Raw genomic sequence first — 19,896 nt, 5'->3', positions numbered from 1 at the left:
AATGCCATCCACACTAGCAAAAATAAATCTACAGATAAAATAACAAAAGTCTCTGGAGTTTTTTGGACAGTGGTGTTTTTGTGGGAGTTTGATCTGAGAGGATGGTGGTGATTTTGTGTTTTGAAGGTGCAGTGATTTCTTCCAGGTGAGGCATAAGTGCGTTTTTTAATATCCTGTAACATGCTGCCCCTGATAACCTGGATTGCTTTTTAAACGTAGCCAGTCTCTCTCAGGAACATTGGAGCAGCTAGCAATTAACATCAGAGTTTCTATGGGTCTCTGTTTTTTCTCTCCCCCCCACCCCCTTTTTTAAAATAGGATTGAGGTGTAGGAAGAGAAGACCGTGGTTACTGCAGCAGCTGTAGAAGTGACTCCAGGAGAAGAGAAGACAGAAGATGATTGGATGCAGAAGCTGTGGGATGCATTATCATTTTTGAGTGTATATCTGATGGAAGCTATGTATGGCTGAAATGTCACTAGAACAGAAGAGAAGATCCAAGAATTGAAGATGCAGTGGAGATGATGCTGAAATCCAGATGGGGATTTGAAAGAATAATAGAGGAGAGCTTATACAAATCTCTCAACATTTGTGGATACCTGCCAAACAAAAGACACTGGGAGGCAGATGGCCAGAAAAGAGGGTGGATGCATTGAAGGATGACTAGGAGGACAAGGCGGAGGAAGAGATCATCTAGTGGTGGTGAAACTTAATTGCGTAACAGATTTGCCAAACTAGCTAGTGAATGAGAAGAAACTGAGAAGATGAGGTGGTGAGGAAGAAAACAGAAGAGCAAGATGGTCTTGATGGAGATGCTGGGGGATTGGAGCCTAAAGAAATTATGATGATGTACAGGGGTCTATATGGGACCATAACACCAAGAAGTAGGTGACTGAGAACTCCATACTCTGAAAAATTGAGAGTTCAGAAAATTAGTTAAAATAAGACAAATGTACATCTGAAAATCAGGCAATTCAGAGTTAATGTCTCCCATGCCCTTGTCTAACTTTGCCTGTCTTTTGATGCTGACAGTAGCCAACCAAAACTAACTGGACATAACCTTAACAATCTGCCATTTCACTGTACCCATCACAATGCTGTGCCATCATTCTGCTTTGTGCACTCTTACTGACCCTCATTGTGCATTATTAAAATTTTTGTGCAGTAAATAGAATAGTGGAAGCATAGTGCTATCTTGCTTCCAAATGCTGCAGAGAGAAAGGTATTGCATCAAGGCCTGTGCTGTGCCTGACAGGAGGCACAAAAGAGACTCATCCCTGAAGAAGGAGAAGAAAAGAGGTTTTATGTGCCTTATGTTTTGAGGAGGTGGAACATTCCCTGAAATGAGTTCCTACTACAGAAAGGATATGGATACATTGGAGAGGGTCCAGCAGAGGGCAACCAAAATGATTAGGGAGCAGGAGCATTTGACCTACAAGAAGATGAGGGATTTGGGCTTATTTAGTCTGCAGAAGAGGAGAATGAGGGGGGATTTGATAGCAGCCTTCAGCTTCCTGAAGGGAGGTTCCAAAGAGGATGCAGAGAGGCTGTTCTCAGTAGTGATGGATGGCAGAACAAGGAGCAATAGTCTCAAGTTACAGAGGGGGAGGTCTAAGTTGGATATCAGGAAAAATTATTTCACCAGGGGGGTGGAGAAGTACTAGAATGGGTTACCCAGGGAGGTGGTGGAATCTCCATCCCTAGAGGTTTTTATGTCTTGGCTTGAGAAAGCCCTGGATGGGATGATTTAGTTTGGGTTGGTCCTTCTTTGGGCAGGAGGCTGGAATTGATGACCTCCTGAGGCCTCTTCCAATCCTATGATTCTAAGTTAGAATAGACTCTGGGAGCTTCAACTTGTGTCAGCTTTCCTCACTCCCAGCATAGAGCACTGACCATTCCTTACAAACCCAGCAGACTCCTGTGCTGGTGGGTGTGAAGAAAGGCTGTATTTGTGGGAAAGGGAAGTAGATTTGACAAGACCTGAAAATCTGAGCTGGACTTACAGTTGAAATTCTAGATTGCTAATTAAGATTTGCTCTGCTTCTGTCTTTGCAAATAGAAGAACAGATTATTGGGGAAATGACATAGGAAGGGAGTAGTAGTGAACAGTAAGGACTGACATTTAGGGTACGTCTAGATTACATGCCTCTACCGACAGAGGCATGTAAAATAGGCTACCCGACATAGCCAATGAAGCGGGGATTTAAATATCCCCGGCTTCATTAAAATAAAAATGGCCACCGCGCTGTGCCGGCTCAGCTGATCATTGGCACAGCGCACGAGTCAAGACGCGGATTGGTCAACAGGGAACGCCTTTGATGACCACTTTTGTAAACCTCATTTCACGAGGCATAAGAGAGTGGTCATCAAAGGTGTTCCCTGTCGACTGATCCGCGTCTTGACTCGCATGCTGTGCTGACGATTAGCTGAGCTGGCACAGCGCGGCGGCCATTTTTATTTTAATGAAGCCAGGGATATTTAATCCCCGCTTCATTGGCTATGTCGGGTAGCCTATTTTACATGCCTCTGTCGGTAGAGGCATGTAATCTAGACGTACCCTAAATGTCAGTCCTTACTGTTCACTACTACTCCCTTCCTATGTCATTTCCCCAATAATCTGTTCCATCCTGGCCTTCTTTCAGGGCTTTATCTCAAAATCCTCACAGCGCCCTTTCTAGGATTCTGCAATTCACCCTAGCCCTTCACAGCTTGTCTTCTCAGCCACTGGACCTGGACTTGGGTCTGCAATCCACCCTATACACACTGAGCTGTCCAAGGTACCATTACCTTCCCTGTCAATGAAGCTCTGAGTCTGCCTGGCTTGATCTCCAGAGGGGAACTGCCAGGTCCTGGCCCAGCAGCTTCTTTACACTGGCTCACTATGCCCTGATTGGCCACAGTGGAAGTAGCCACTCTAGCTTGCCTGGAAGATTTCTCCTCTGCTGTTTTTCCTCAGGCTTGATGTGGCATGGCCATACATCTCCAGCAGGGGGCTTTGGGCCTAGTCCCTCTGCCACAACATCCTTTTACTGTTCTTGCCTACTGAATATTGGCATAGCTGGAGCATGTAAATTAAAGCACAAATATAGCAGTAATGCCTCTATAGATCATTTAGTGAGACTAAAGATTAAAAAAAATATAAAATATCCCTCAGTCACTTAGATTTTTCACAGTATGTCTACACTTAAAATGCTACAGCTGCAGCTTTGACTCCCTAGAGTACTAGGAAGGGGTCTCCAGTTGCTGTAGCTAATTAGCCTTCCTGAGAGACAGTATCTAGATTGTCAGAAGAATTGTTTGTTGACCAAGAGCTGTTTACAGAGGGGGTTAGGTTCAGTTATTCACATCTCAAGGGTGTGGATTTATGTACCCGAGAGACATTAGCATAGCTATCCAAGATCGTAGTGTAGACTGCCATCAGTCCCTTTTTCAAAAGCGACAGACACTTAGGAACCTACATTTCAGTGAAAGTCTTTAGTACTTTGGCTTCTAAGTACTAAGAACTTATCAAAACAGCATAGATCAAAGCACACACTAGAACTTTTAGTGCATGACATGTCTTCACGAGGACACTTAGGTCATGTCTACATCTGAGAGTTGTCAGTTTATTGTCAACAATCATAAACTGCTTAATTACGTTGCTTGCACATGTTTATATAATGCTTTTTGTGTGCCATAAGTGCACTGTGGGTAGCTATCTTACTGTGCAAATCATCACCATCTGCTACTTGGAGTTCTGGGATGGATTTCAGGGCAGCGGACTCCCTGTCCATAATATAGTTTTCTCCATTTCATGATTCCATGTGCTTTTGACTACATTTTGTGCTGTTTTCTCAACTGCCCTTGCAAATTTTGCATATGTCCTCTCTGCTTGAAAGCATGGACCCTGCAGTGCTCTCCAGTCTTGTGATGAGTTTATGAACACAATGCAGCTGATCCTGCAGTATTTCATGAGCTGCAAATCTGGAAATTAATCTGTGGTGCCTGCCTTGCGAGACAGTTTCAGGGGTCCTTTATACAATATGTTCAGACAGTTTAGTTGTTGATTGTTTTCTTTAACATATCAAAGTCTCAGCAGAAGTACTCTGAGTTGTTTCTGTTCACACCAGGTGTGCTAGAAGTCAGTTTTACAGTACAAAGGCACATGATAACCCGAGTGAGGAGTCTACAAGACAAACTGTGACAAGATAAGAGTTTACATGACAAATTGTGACAGACTAGGGGTCTCCATGAAGTTGAGATAGGAGGCATTGTAAGGGTCTTGATTAGAGTTAAGATGATTTCTCTCTGTTACAGAGAGAGAGAGGCCTGGAAAACTTTTAACCCTTACAGCAGTTTTCTTTTAGAGAGTTTTGATTTCCTGCACAGTCCCCCCCTTAGACACAATTGGAGTTATTTGATTTTTCTCCCACAGTCACTTCCAGCATAGCCTGCCCCACCCCCTTCCAACATGGCTTCTACAGGGGGCACTCTGTCCTAGGGATAATGGAGAGCCCCACCCCTGGGCACCCATACCCTGCTGCTGCTGCCACCAGACCACAAGAGTTACCTGAGACAAGTAAATGAGTGCCTCTGTCCTCCCTGACCCTGGCTGAGCTGGCTGCTGTTTCCCCTCCTGCATTGCCAGCTGGCTCTAAGTAAGGTTACGTGGGACTATTCAAATGCACTCCCATCAGCACATCTCCTTGAGTAGCAGCCCTCATCGCCTATGTCAAGGGCTGGCCGTGACTGGCCTGTAGAGAAAGCTGGATGCAGGGACTTTATTTCCAGAGCAGAAGATCCCCGTAGGGGATGTGGAAGTGCCTACAGTGATCCTGAGAGACCCAGCTTACACTGTACCCCTGTGGCTAATGATTCCTTACACCATAAAACTTGAAAGCAGCAAGGAGCGCTTCAACAACTAGACTCAGCAGGTGGAGAATGACCATAAATGCCCTTTTGACAGATTAAAGGGTTGCTTGTGCTACCCTTTTGGCAGGTTAGGCTTCACTGAGAACAGTAGTCCCATGGTCATAGCAGTCTGCTGTGCTCTGCATAACATTTTGAAGCCAAGGGGGGAGAAGTTTACTAAAGCATGGAATGGTGAGGTGGCTCACCTGGTGACTGATTTGAGCACCCAGACACAGAGAGGTTCAGTGGGGAGCAGCATGAGGCTTTGAAGCAATGTTCTGACAGTGAGCCCTAGTAATGTCTTTTTTGTATTGCATTCAGGCAGGCATTGTTTATTTGAATGACCCTTGTGCATATTGTTGCCTGAACCATAATTATAATCTACATATGTGCAGATTTGTCACTGTGTATGAATTTCTGCTTCACCCACCATGTGTAGGACACAATCATTTCTGTGACTAATATTTCATTTTCCTACAAGGGACATGACATTAAATAGCACTCTTTCAAATGAGGCTCTTGCAGCTGTGTGTAAATCCAGCTGTTGTTATGGAACTGATTCTTAGGGGTGGAGTGCAAGGGGTACTGTGACATGCTAGGAACATGCAAGGAATATGTGTAGGGAGTTTGACAAGGTCATGGAATACAGTTCTGTAAGAGCTGCAGTGGGAGTTTAACACAAACTGACCTGAGCATCTCTGTTTGGTCCTTCATGGGTTTTATCATCTGCTCTTGCCCATCTCCTCTTCTGGCTGTCTATTTTTCGTTTGTCTTTCCATGCTCTGTACTCACTATCTGAATGATTAGCTGAGTGCAGCATTTCTCAAAATATGTCCTCCTCACTCCTCGTTTGCTCCTTATCAGATTGGGGCACTCTGCTGGTATGTAGGAGTTGGCCTTCCAGGCCACATCTGCAGAAGCAAACAAAATAAAAAAAATCAAAAAACAAACAACAACCCCCATGAAAATCAGTATTGTGAGTTCATTCTAAGTCTTGAATCATAAAAGTTACAAACACATCTTTCACTTTTCCGTTGGCAAGCGTGCAGCACGGTGAGAACATAAACATGGTGAGTTTGTCCCCAGGGAAAGGTGCAAGATGGAACAAAGGGTCTGGGGGTGGTTTCAGAAGTTTACAAGTGCCTAGGAACATTGTTTTCAGTACTAACACTGTTTTCTATACAAGGGGTGATTGAAGCTGATATCCCACCACTGAGGATGCAAGGGTGCAGTCTCCTAAATGCATATAGCTTCAGATCAGGTCTCTAGACCAGCGGTGCGCAACCATCTTTCTGGGGGGGTTTCATAGCATGGCATTTTGTTTTCCCTGCTTGGTGCCCTATGTACACACAGCAGGGGCAGTGGCAGGGGAGCAGACTGGTGCTTGAAATTAAAGGCGCCACAATAAAATGTTCCCAGAGTGTTTTTTTTCCCCCTCAACAAAAATAATCCCCCCCCCCCCGCTCAACAAAAAATTTCCCGGCTCCGGGGGTCGTGAATGAAATAAGGTTGAGCACCACCACTGCTCTAGACTGCTCACTGCTGTACCGCTTTGGTTCCTGCAGATGTAATCAATGACTGGCATGGCAAAGTTTCCTATAAAGGGAGAAGAAGCAAAGGAGTTCTGCCAAGAAATCTTTGTCAGAGGATTGCAGAATACCTTTAGGAAGATTTCCTAGAGACTTCTTTGGAAGATTCCGGGGAGATGGAGCGTGTTAACAGACTTTTGTGCAGGACTCCCGCTGTGTATCTGTACAGGGGAATGAGAAGCAGATGCAAATAGTATTTATAATTTCTGTCCCTTCTCTCACATGCACCATGTAACAACACCTCTACTTCATGTCACTGCAGTATCAAAGCAAAATGAATACACGCTGGAGCTTGCCTCTTCTGCTTGTAGTGTGCCAGAGCTAGAGTACTGGGACTGGCTAGACCTCTCTAGAAAAAAGAGGCCTTGGTTCACCATGCCATGAGATGACCTTGTCGCTTGTCTCTTAATCTTCTCCTCATTTGCCACTTTATTTTGGGGGTTGACTTCTCTGCCTACTGCCTCCAGTCCCCCCAAGTATCCATGGAACTCTTGGCAGTGGAAGTGGGGTCAGAAGCCCTGTGTCATTTAGGGACTTCTGAAAATGTTAACCTGAAACTAAATCTTTTCTAGTTTTTAAATACTACCTTTTGTTAAAAGTGAACTTCCAAACTTTTGGAAGCTGCAAAGGTGGATAAGTAAATAACTAAATTGCTATTTGATGAAATGTACACAAGCATTTAAATATTGCCTAGAGATAGACAAGCCTGTTAATCTTCAATGTAAGTTATAGGATTGGCTTGTTGTTACAGTATAGAGTACTGTAAAGTGAAGAGCGCCTTGAATAATTTTGAGACAGTAACCACTTTACACACATATGGGTTCTTTCATGGCCACCAGAGACGTTTTATACAAACTTGCTTTGATTATACTTTTTCACTGTATTAAATTTAGTAATTTCCCCATATCAGAATTACTCTGTCAGGTGGCCTCCGGGTATAGAAAAACATAAACCTTGTTCACAAACGTGAAGTAAAACAGCTAAAACTTGTTCAGGAACTATTCATTAGAAAAGTGCAAAAAACCCTAAACACAAACAAACATTTGTCACATCACAATTCTACTCTTTTGTTCTCACCCCTTGTCTAGCCTGCTTAGATTACTAGCTATTAGGCACTACCAATATATATATATATATATATATATATATATATATATATGAAACCACCTAATTCAGGCAGTGTAGGTGAAGTAATGCTTTTATTGGACCAGTTTCTGTTGTTGAGAGACACAGGCTTTCAAGCTTACACAGAGGTCTGTTTATGTATTTAGTGCAGGTTTTTAGCAGGGCAAATAATACAGTCTTCGTTCTATAACATCACTGGTGAGAGGCAAGGCTGGGGAACCACCTACTGAATGGCAAAGAATAATAACTACCTTTTTGTAGCATGAGACAGGGAAAGGATGGGAAGTTCCTAACCAAGACTGGACTTAAACCTGAATGTGATGCCATTTATGACATAGAAGATCTGTGTAAACTGTTCTTCCTCCCTGCAACTCCCATTTCTCAGCTTTTCCTTTCTTCTACATCACTGAAAAACCTGTTATTGTCAGCACAGGGTTTTTAAACTTAAGTGTCTTTAAGAAATATTTTCAGGTCAGATTGAGGGGTAGGAGGGCAATGGGACAAAAGGAGGGAGAACGGTACATAAGATTGATGGGAATACAAGGTGGAGGAGAGAAATGAAAATGAAGAGATGGAAAGGGGCAATGGGAAGGTTGGCACCAGAATGGAGTTGTTAAAAATTGTTGCTAACCTGATGAACTATGTGTGTTTGATCCCTCTGTTTATGGTATTGGAACAAACCCTAACTGGCAAGATGGAATCAAAACTATGTATAGTTCTTGTAAGTAACTGACAAGGGATAAGCACAAAAAGATAGCAGGTTCTGAATGTGTTATAGGAGGAAAAGCTGAGCTAGAGACTCATGTTTCTGCTATTGAAATGGGAATTGCTCCAGAGAAGCAAGGCACTTACATCTTCAGAGTCTTGGAAAAATGTGTGGGGTTTTTTTTAGTATATACATCAAAATAAATCAACCATTGCTATTACTTATTTCTTTTGGGAAGAATATTGTCTATAGAAAGCTACCCAGCTATCTTATAAGAAGCTGATTTTTGGTCACTGCTGAAGAGTTGGACTGCAAAATGTTCTCTATATAGGTGTGTCAGAAATGTATGGTTACAGAGAATGAACCTTGAGAGTGAGACTGTTTGAAGGTGGCAAGTAACATCACAGCAAGTGAATAATTTACCATCTTATGAACTGTATGAAATCACATAGTAAGCTAAGCTTCACTCTGCATTAAAGTCTATAGTTTTGCTTATCTGTCATTCATATTTTCTTAGAAACTAGTTTTTCCGTGTCACCAGCCAAATGAATATTTGCAACTAAGCATATACAAGCATATACTATCTTCTGGAAGGTTAAACAATATTCTTTACTGTGCTTTGTCATCATAGGATGTGGTTTTGGGTGAACAATATGGAGATCTAGAGCTCAGAAATGAATCAGATATTCCAGAAGTGCCCCTATCAACAGACAGCACTCCAGAAATTCTCAAGAGAGCTCTGTCAGGCTTGTCGTCCAGGTATGGTAAAATTTTTGTAAACATTTTTTAACACATTTGGGGTAAGACAGACCATTGAGATAGTTGCTGACGAAAAAATAATTAGACAAAATTGAAAAGTCATGTTTTATTTAATGAGGGAACATATGCCACAATAATAGTTATTTATGGATTTTTATTAGGGTATCTGAGCTATATTCACCCTTGTGTAATAATTTTCATATGGCTAGTGTAAATTCAAAATATGATACCCAGAAGTTGCCCAGCTTCATCCATTTCTGAATAATTAAGATAACTCTAATTTAAAAGCTATCTCCTGTTCATAACAATTTCCTATCTTGGCACTACACAAGAGTCAGTAGTTATAGGGAATGATGTCACAGGACCTTTTTATTGGGGGGGGGGGGGGGGGGGAGAAATGATAAATAAGCTTTTGGTTTATTTGTTGACTTTCTCTCACCCCTGCTTCACTGGAACTACATGTTGCTTAAAATAGAAGGAATCTAAATGTTGTGTATATGTTATCTTTACATTTGATTTTCTGTCAAGTTTTGCGGTTTTATTAGGCCATTATACTAAATTTATTAAGTGTAATTGTGAAGCAGCGTCCAGTTTGTCCCTCTTTTTCACCTTTCTTTTCCCATTATTTCTTGTTTTATTTTCCCCCTCAAGTAGCTGTAGCCAAAGAGTAACATCAAGCACAGAAAAGTTGTGTATGTACGTGGAGCTAGCTGCGGAATGGAAATAGAAATCCCAGTTTTGTTTCCTTCTACAGTGCCTTCACATGTAGAATACTTTTTTACACTAGAGCCTTGTACCACTAGTGATTGCAACTGTCACTAATGACCCTGTTGTCATTTATCTAGGTCTACACTGCTGTGCAAACTAGTAACAGAGAAACATGACAGGAAGATTAAAGTGTAGCATGTTACACATGTGCACTTAGAAATGTTAACCTTATAAAGTCAGTTATTGAGCTGAATACTTTTCCTCACGTTAGTGACAGAAATGTTAGTGAAAGTTGGAGGGAGAGAAAGGGAGGTGCAAAGAGGCCTTCATTCCACCTTTCTTTATTCAAACATTGAATCTCCACCAGATTTGTTTGCCGTCTAAATTAACTGCAACTTCATTTTTCATTAACCCATTGCCTACTGCTCATATCTTATTGGCTTGTCTGCTTCTTATTAAGCAGAGTTTACTGAAAGCCTTCTCTCTGAAACATAGACCTAAGCCATGGGCTCCAGGGATTATAGGAGTGGGAAGGCATTGTCTTCCCAAACCACCAGCCTAGCCCCAGCCATACTCTGCCCCCAGAATGCTGTAGGTGTACTGGGGATGGAGTGTTGCTGCCCCAGAGCCCTCTCCTCCCTCCCCGTACTCCAGGGCTGGGGAGACTAGGGATGCATGCCATCCGCCTGCCCCATGCTCTGGGACCAAGGAGGCTGGGGTCATGCCCCCACCTCCCAGTGGTGCTATGAGGGGGGTGACTTGGTTCCTGTGGGGGGAGGGAGGCAGGACCTGGACAGAAGGGACAGGGCTGGGGTCTTGCCTCCTCCAACCCTACTTTCACCCACAGCCTTGACCCAAACAGCACTTCCTAGAGCAGATTGCAAATTTCATTTTACTGTCCTCACAGAATGAACAGGATGGACCAGAATACCATCTCTTTTAGATTTTGCTTAGCTAACTAGGTAAACATATTGAGGAACAAAAGCCTTTCAATTAGACTTATCCTAAATAGTATTCAGAGAATGGGACACTACGGCTTCTAGTGAACTCATGAATATAAAATATCCTCTACTCTAGATTTTTTTTAAGTCTGTTTTCTGAAGGCCATGTTCCTTAGTACTCTTTGTTGGCAAAATGTAGTTCCTGGTGCTTTATTAATGGTGTTTTCAATGTTATTTACTGGGATCATATCCCTTTTGATTATTTAATTTCTTGAGGCATTGCTTCTTGTATCTCACGTCAGAACCAGTATGGCAACTAGAATTTTAATTTTTTTACAAGCATCTATATGAGCTATGATGTAAGTCCCTAAAATACTATTTTTAAACTGACTTTTAGAATTTTATCTATAGTTTGGGGTGGGCAAACTATGGTTTGTGGGCTGCATCTGGCCCGTTAGCCATTTTAATCCAGTCCTTGAACTCTCTTGTGGGGCTTTCTCTGCTCTGCATGTGCCATGGTTCCATGCAGAGCAGCTCCTAGAAGAAGCAGCATGTCCCCTCTCTGTTTCCTATGCATAGGGACAGCTAGAGGGTTCCTTGCACTGCACCTGCTCCAAGCACTGTCCTCACATTTTGCACTCTCTGGGAACTGTGGCCAATGAGAGCGCAGAGGGTGTTTCTGCAAATGATGCAGCACACAGAGCCACCTGCCACCACCTCTGTGTAGGTGTCAGCCAGAAGGGAGACATGCTGCTGCTTCTAGGAGCTGCTTGAAGAGGTAAGTGCATCACAGAGCCTGCACACTTGAACCTCCGGAGTCATGCTCCAACCTGTCCCCTAATCTCCAGTCCTCCTCCCACCCTCAGAACCCCACAGTCCCACTACAGAACACTCTCCTACACTCCAAACCCCTCATCCCTAGCCCCACCCCAGAGCTTGGCCTCCATGCTGAATCCCTCAGGCCCTACATCCAGTACTCTTCCTCCCCAGCTCCAGCTAGGAGCCCCCTCCCTCATCCTGAACTTCTTATTTCTTTCCCCCTGCCAGAGCCTGCACCCCCTCCTGCAACTCAACCCTAATTTTATGAGCATTCATGGCCTCCCCCATACAATTTCTATACCCTAATGTAGCCCTCGTACCAAAATGTTTGCCCACCCCTGCACTAGATGCTATGCTCTCTAGTGAAAGTTGATGAGGTATCACAGTTGTTATAGAACTAGAGGCTAGTTTCACTGACTTTCTAGCTATATATTGGCTGAGGTGCTTTCCCACAGAGAGTGAGGGGGTGGTATGTATGGTGTGTGTGTTTGGGAGAGCTTAGTTTATTGAGTTTTTGTCTTTTGTCCCAGCCATTTTGTGGGAACTTCTTAATATTTGTGTTTTTTATGGTGATAAGGATATACCACTAATTTGAGAAAAGAGGTCCTTTGCAGTGATTAGTGCAGTATAGGGTACTGAAGTCTGTTGCAATGCAGAGGTTCTGCTTTTATTGAAGTACCCATACAACTTTTAAGCAGTGTTAGTGGGTACTCTTCGCTTGCTAATAAATAATGTCTTTACAAATAAATTACACATGACTAACACAAACTTAAGTTCAAATTAAATATTTTAAATTGACTAAGTAGACAGTGTCTCTTTAATTTTAGTCATGTTTGTTTAGAAATTTTGTTACATGTGCTACAAGGTACATGTAAGATTGTTATGCAGAAGAGAATTTTTTTTAATGTGCCTACACTGTCTGTATAGTCAGTTTTTTGGTTTAACCTGTACAACCAGTTTCCTCTTTTCTTGTGGGTTTTTCATACCATAAAGACAAGAAAGCTACACTGGAAAATAGCACTATAAAACCACAATATTTTAAAGAGTTATTAGGAAGTAGGTATAGTATTGGAAACCTTAATTCATTTTTAAAAATAAGCTGAATTTTAGGTTGAGAATAATTTTTAAAATATAATTTGGAGCCTGTTTTCAATTAAACAGAATGTGATTTTCTTAATTGTCTTACAACTATCTATTTTTTAATCCAGTTGCTGAAACAATTTTATGAAATATAATATTGTTCTTTTCTTAAATCAGTCTTTTAAAATCCCTTTTAAGAAAGAACGCTTATGTTTGGAAACAAATGTTTACATGCTAGCAACAACTTTCCCCTTATGGACCAGATTGCTGCTGGATCCAGTATTGATATGTAGTAGGAAAAGGATACAAATAGCGTATTCCAGCTCCCCCCACATGCATATATGTCAGGGCTGATATTGCAGTTCTAGTGCCTGTATGTGTGGTGCTAGCCACTCCACAAAAGGGGCAGAGCTATTACCATGGGCCCCTTCTGTTTCACTCAGCAAAAGATGTCTGTAATACTTCAAAGCTGGTAGCAGTAATCATGCTAACCATGTTGCCATAATTGATAAATAGCCTTGTTAATTGTTCAGTTACTAAAGGAAATTTATTATAAATATCTACTACTATGAAGAGTGTTAACTGTATTGTTTTCTTTGTAGATGGAAAAACTGGTGGATTCGTGGAATTTTAACATTAGCTATGATTTCATTATTTTTCCTGATCATATATCTGGGATCATTTATGCTGATGCTTCTTGTAAGTTTTCTAAACACATTTCCTGTGTTAGACTTATTCACCCTTTTCATTCATCAGAATACATAAAATGAATATGAAGGCAAATTATACAGAACTTTCAAATTGGTGAGCAAGTTGTATTTTTTTTTAGTATGAAAGGTACTGGATTGACATTAACAGATGACTTTTAGCGAATACTGGCATTAGTACTATACATTTCAAGAATTCTTAATTATAATGTAAAACAAGAAGATTTACTTGGCGTTGCTTGGGTCCTTGACTAAAATATGCTTTGTTTTTCTTCATTGGGCGGGGGATGAAGGGCTCGGTATGGAGCAGCTTGGGGCCAGGTGAGAAGCACCTATCCATGGCTGCTGGAAGAGAGCATAGCTGGGGCAGGGGTACATGTCCCCTGACTGGGGAACAAACAGACACATAGACACACAAACTCTTTGAAATATACAGTAGATAGCTGCCCATTTCTCCATCCCTGCCCTCAGCTGGCCCAGTAGCTCCCTAGTCTCCATCTCTGGCCCCTTGCTGCCACCCTTGTAGTCATTCTGTAATATAACTGCCCCTCCTGCCAGACCCCTCCCTTTCCATTTTATGAGAAGCAATTGCATTCCAGGCACATCCCATTGTCTTAGCACAACCAAACTAGGGATGTTAAATTGCGGGTAATTGACTAATCTAACAGTCAATGCATTTTACATTGACTATTTGACTAGTCGATAGGGCATCTCTGTCTTTGAAGTGCAGAAACAGCCCTAGGGCTGTTGCTACACTTTAAAGGCGAAAGTGCCATGTGGCGCCCGGGGTCAGCTGGGGATTCCCCACTGACCTTGGGTTCTGTGTGGCACTGCAGCTTTGACATACTGTGGGAATCCAGAGTTAGGCTCCCCGCAATGTTTCAAAGTGGTAGCACCATATGGAGCCCGGGATCAGCTGGGGACTCTCTGCTGATCCCGGGCTTTGTGCGGTGCTGCTGCTTTGAAATGCCCCAAGAAGACTGACTCCGGGCTTTCGCGGTGGCATTTCAAAGCGGCAGCGCCGTACGGAGCCTGGGATCAGCTGGGGACTCCCCAACTGATCCCGGGCTCTGTGGAGCGCTACCGCAATGAAATACTGCTGCGGGAACGCGGAGTCAGGCTCCCTGCAGCAAAGCGGCAGCGTCGCGTGGAGCCCAGGATTAGCTGGGGAGTCTCCAGTGGAGCCCATTCTGTCCATTACTATTGATCAGAACCAGCCCCAAAACTGATTGCTGTGGAACACCACTTGTTTTGCCCTTCCACCATGACTGTGAATCATTATAATTACTCTCTGAGAATGGTAATGCAACCATTACACACCCACTTTATAATAGCCTCATCTAGATTGTATTTCCTAAGTTTATTGGTAAGAAGGTCATGCGAACTGTATTAAATGCTTTACTAAAGTCTAGGTATAGCATGTCTACCACTTCCCCCCTTATCCACAAGGCTTGTTATCCTAGCCTATCAAATTGGTTTGACACGATTTGTTTTTTTGCAAATCCATGCTGTTACTTATCACCTTATTATCTTCCAGATGTTTGCAGATGAACACCTTAATTATTTGCTCCATTATCTTTCCTGGCACAGAAGTTAAATTCACTGGTCAGTGGTTTTCTGGGTTGTCCTTATTTCTCTTTTATAGATGGACACTATATTTGCCCCTTTCCAGTCTTCTGGATTCTCTCCTGTCTTCCATGATTTTTCAAAGATCATGTCTGATGGCTTAGATGCTTCCTCAATCAGTTCCCTAAATATTCTAGGATGTATTTCATTAGGCCCTTATGACCTGAAGACATCTAACTTTTCTAAGTAATTTTTAACTTGTTCTTTTCCTGTTTTAATTGTTGAACCTATCCCATTCTCACCAGCAGTCACTGTTAGGCATCCAATCACCACCAATCTTCTTGGTAAAAAGGGAAACAAAGTTGTTAAGCACCTCTGCCATTTTCATGTTTTCGGTTATTGTTCATTGAGTGATAGACCTACCCTGTCCTTGGTCTTTCTCTTGCTTCTAATGTATTTGTTGAATATTTTCGTGTAGAATGTTTTCCTGTTACCCTTTATGTCTCTAGCTTGCTTGAGCTTGTGCCTTTGCCTTTCTAATTTTGCCCCTGCATACTTATGTTATTTGTTTAGATTCATCTCAAAAAAGATATATTGGCATTGGAAAAGGTACAGAAAAGGGCAACAGAAATGATTAAGGGTTTGGAATGGACCCCATATGAAGAGAGATTAAAAAGACTTGGAATTTTCAGCTTAGAAAAGAGGAAACTAAAGCTATGTATAGACTGCAGGCTTCTTTCAGAAGAGATCTTTCGAAAAAACTTCTTCCGAAAGAGAGCATCCACACTGCCAAAGTGCATTGAAAAAGCGATCTGCTTTTTTGAAAGATAGCATCCACAATGAATGGATGCTATCTAGCATTTAACCTGTGATTACTATGGACAGAGTGGCCACCAGGGCACCTGTGCTTTTCCCTCTTTCCTCTTCTTTCGGAAGAACTCTCTCTTCCCTGTCCAAAAGACCTCTTTCAGAAAAAGGTTGCTTCTTCATAGAAAGACGTTTACCAATGTCAGAAAAAACCCTCTGTTCTTTTTTTTTCGAAAGAACACGATTGCAGTGTGGACGTAAGTGAAGATTTTTCAGAAAAACAGCAGTTTTCCCAAAAAAACTCTGGCATTGGCCACTGTCAGTAGACAGGATACTGGGCTAGATGGACCTTTGGTCTGACCCAGAATGTCCGTTCTTATGTAACCTTTGTAGTTTGACCTAGTTTGCACCTTTTATAGGACTCATTTTTTCATTTAGCCTCTAAAAAGTGAACCACTCTCCCATTGCCTATTGATTCAGTTCATAAGAGTTGTCTGCCAAAGATTTTTTTTCCTCCTTGTCCAGCATTGTCAATTGGTTAGGTGTGTTATGGGTTTTCACTTTCTTCTGAAGCATCAGGTGGTGTGCCTTAGAGAGTTCTTTACATAGACATGGCAAGCCTATGTGCTTGTTATGGTGGTCACACTTTAAATACCTTAACTCTAGCTCTGAAACATCCCTAGACTTACTCAAAGTTGTATCAGTGTCCTATACAACCTTGTAATAAAGCAGGAGACATTATCATACTAAATTTAGAATGAGCAATCATGCCACAAAACTCTGGAAAATGTCTTTAAAATCCCTCCACCCCAAGCTGTCATTTTCTTTTAAACATCCTTTGACACCAAATGAAATTAATAGACAGGTTTAAAACAAATAAAAGGAAATATTTTTTATACAACATGCAGTCAACATGTGGAACTATTTGCCAGAGGATGTTGTGAAGGCCAAGTATATAACAGGGTTCAAAAAAGAACTAGATAAATTCATGGAGGATAGGTCCATTAATGGTTATTAGCCAGGATGAGCAGGCATGGTGTCCTTAGCTTCTGTTTTCCAGAATCTTGAAAGGCGTGACGGGATGGATCTTTTGATAATTACCCATTCTGTTCATTCCCTATGGGGCACCCGGCACTGGCAACTGTTGGAAAACAGGATACTGGGCTAAATGGACCTTTGATCTGAACCAGTATGGCCATTTTTCTATCCTTATGAATGTTGTTTTATCAGTATTATGATATCTTATATTTACTAAGGTTGTCAGTTAGTTGCAGTGAACTCACGTGAGTAGTTAAAAAATTAATTGCAATTAAAAAATTAATCACACTTAATTTCAGTTTTAATAGCACTGTTAAACAAGTGAATTCAAATAGAAATTTATTCAATATTTTGAATGTCTTTTCTGAATTTTAAGTACAGAAAACCCCTAAGATGCGACCGCCCGAGTTGCGACCATTTTTGTAAGTGCGGAAGAGGCCAAAAATCCTCGGCCCACATTTACAGTGGCGCATGACACCTATCGTAAATGAGAGTTCGAGTTACAACGCCCCTGACTTGCGATGCTTCCCCAGGAACCGATAAAGTCGCAAATCGGAGACTGCCTGTATATGATTTCTATTACAATACAGAATAAAAAGTGTATAGTGCTCACTTTATTATTTTTATTACAGATATTTGCACTGTAAAAATGATAAACCTAAGAAATAGTATTTTTCAATTCACCTCATACAACTACTGTAATATAATAAAAAATGATGAAAGTGCAACTCACAAATGTAGATTTTTTTTGTTACATAACTGAATTAAAAAACAAAACAATATACAACTTTTTAGAGCCTACAGTTTTTTTCAGTCTTATTTCTTGTTCAGCCAGTTGCTAAGACAAACAGGTTTGTTTTCATTTATGGGAGATAATGCTACCCAGTTCTTATTTACAGTGTTACCTGCAAGTGAAATCAGGTATTTGCATGGCACTTTCATAGCTGGCATTGCAAGGTATTTACATATCAGATATTTAAACATTCATATGCCTTGTCATGCTTTGGCCACCACTCCAGAGGACATGCTTCCATGCTAATGAAGCTAGTTAAAAAATGCATTTATTAAATTTGTGACTAAACTTCTTTGGGGGAGAATTGTATATTTCCTGCTCTGTATTACTTACAGTCTGCCTTTTATTTCATGATATAGCAGTCTGCTAGTACATGTTAATTTTAAAATCGCTCTCACTTCAGATGTGACAAAATGCAAAGAAGGTACCAATGTGAACTTTCTAAAGACAGTTACAGAACCTGACCCAAGGTTTAAGTATCTGAAGTGCCTTCTGAAATCTGAGAGTAATGAAGTGTGGAGCATATGCTTCCAGGAGTTTTAGCAGAGCAACACTCTGATGTGGAAACTACGGAATCCGATCCACCAGAAAGGAAAGCCAACCTTCTGCTGGTGGCATTTGACTCAGATGATGGAAATGAACATGTGCTGGTGAAGAGCAGAACCAGTTCTCAGTATGGGTGCATGTCCTCTGGAATGGTGGTTGAAGCATGAAGGAACATATGAATATTTAGCATATCTGGCACAAAAGTCTTCTGACACACCATCTGCACCAATGCCATAGGAATACCTGTTTTCACTTTCAGATGACATTGTAAACAAGAAGCAGGCAGCATTATCTCCTGCAAATGAAAACAAATGTGTGAGCGATTGTCTGTATGAATAGTACTGATTGGACTTTTTAGGCTCTAAAGTTTTATATTATTTTATTTTTGAATGCAGTTATTTTTTGCACATAAGTCTACATTTGTAATTTCAAATGTCATGATAAAGAGATTGCACTGCAGTCCTTGTATTAGGTGAATTGAAAATTACTCTTTCTTTTGTATAATGCAGATTTTTGTAATAAAAATAAATATAAAATGAGCACTGTACACTTTGTGTATTCTCTATTGTAATTCAAATACACATATTTGAAAATGTAGAAAACATTGAAATTATTTAATGATTTTCCATTACTATTTAACAGTGCAATTAATCATGCAGTTAAGCACAATTATTTTTTTATTGATTGACAGCCCTAATATTTAAATCTTGTTGGTACTTTCCCCCCTAGTTTCTAAGAAAGGGGAATCTGTAGATGTTGTAATTCATTCAGTTAATGAAGGAAGAGTTTCTTTCTTGTAATAACTACTTGGAGTATGGTAGTGTGTTTGCGTATGTATTGATGTCTTCTTTTGAGTGTTAATGATGTCTTTTGGTAGGGTTATAACGAGGAAGGAAAAATAGCTGATTGCTTTGGCACATTCTTTGGTATACAGGCAGTCCCCGGGTTATGTACAAGATAGGGACTGTAGGTTTGTTCTTAAGTTGAATCTGTATGTAAGTCGGAACTGGCATCCAGATTCAGCCGCTGCTGAAACTGATCAGTTTCAACAGCGGCTGAATCTGGACACCAGTTCTTACTTACATACAGATTCAGCTTAAGAACCCCAGGCGTCCCCAAGTCAGCTGCTGCTGAAACTGATCAGCGGCTGATTCCAGGAAGCCCGGGGCAGAGCAACTCTGCCTCGGGCTTCCTGTAGTCAGCCGCTAGTCAGTTTCGGCAGTGGCTAACTTGGGGACGCCTGGGGCAGAGCAGCTCGGGTGCTGCTGGGTTGATCCAGTAGCGCGGCCGCTCCTCGGCGCTACTGGACCACCCCAGCAGCACCCCAGCTGCTCTGCCCCAGGCGTCCTGATTCAGCCACTGCTGAAACTGATCAGCAGCGGCTGAATCAGGACTCCTGGGGCAGAGCAGCTGGGGTGCTGCCGGGTTGGTCCAGTAGCGCCAAGGAGCGGTGCTGCGGGACCAACCGGCAGCGCCCCACCTGCTCTACCACAGGCCCCGGGCTTTGCTCCACGTCTCCCTGGTCTGCTGGGGGGGGCACTAGCTGCGTCCCCCCCCAGCAGACCAGGGAGACGCTGAGCAAAGCCACGGAGGACCCGGGCCGGACCCGCGGCGCTTCCAGATCAGCTGGAAGCGCCGCGGGTCTGGCCGGGCTCACCCAGCAGACCAGGGAGACGGGGAGCAACTTTTCTCGCCCCGGAGGAGGCGGGCGGCGGGACCAGGCATCCCGCCGCTCCTGTCCTCCGGGGCGAGAAAATCCCTGTTCGTAACTGCGGATCCGACATAAGTCGGATCTGCGTAACTTGGGGACTGCCTGTATTTACC

General features: G+C 42.2%; 1 protein-coding gene across 1 annotated transcript in view; it reads left to right on the top strand.

The window, feature by feature from the left end:
* Window positions 1-19,896, top strand: part of CDS1 (CDP-diacylglycerol synthase 1) — a 78,279-nt gene that overhangs the window by 6,110 nt on the left and 52,273 nt on the right. Inside the window, exons 2-3 of the mRNA XM_075929530.2 lie at window positions 8,940-9,067; window positions 13,218-13,314. Coding sequence (XP_075785645.2) covers window positions 8,940-9,067; window positions 13,218-13,314 — 225 coding nt within the window. The remainder of the gene's footprint in view (window positions 1-8,939; window positions 9,068-13,217; window positions 13,315-19,896) is intronic.

This window comes from Pelodiscus sinensis, chromosome 4 (genome assembly GCF_052426305.1).
Source record: "Pelodiscus sinensis isolate ZL-2025 chromosome 4, ASM5242630v1, whole genome shotgun sequence".
In the NCBI taxonomy this organism is placed as follows: domain Eukaryota; kingdom Metazoa; phylum Chordata; order Testudines; family Trionychidae; genus Pelodiscus; species Pelodiscus sinensis.
The sequence above is the reverse complement of the archived record's forward strand: the minus strand, read 5'-3'. Positions and strand labels throughout refer to the sequence as shown.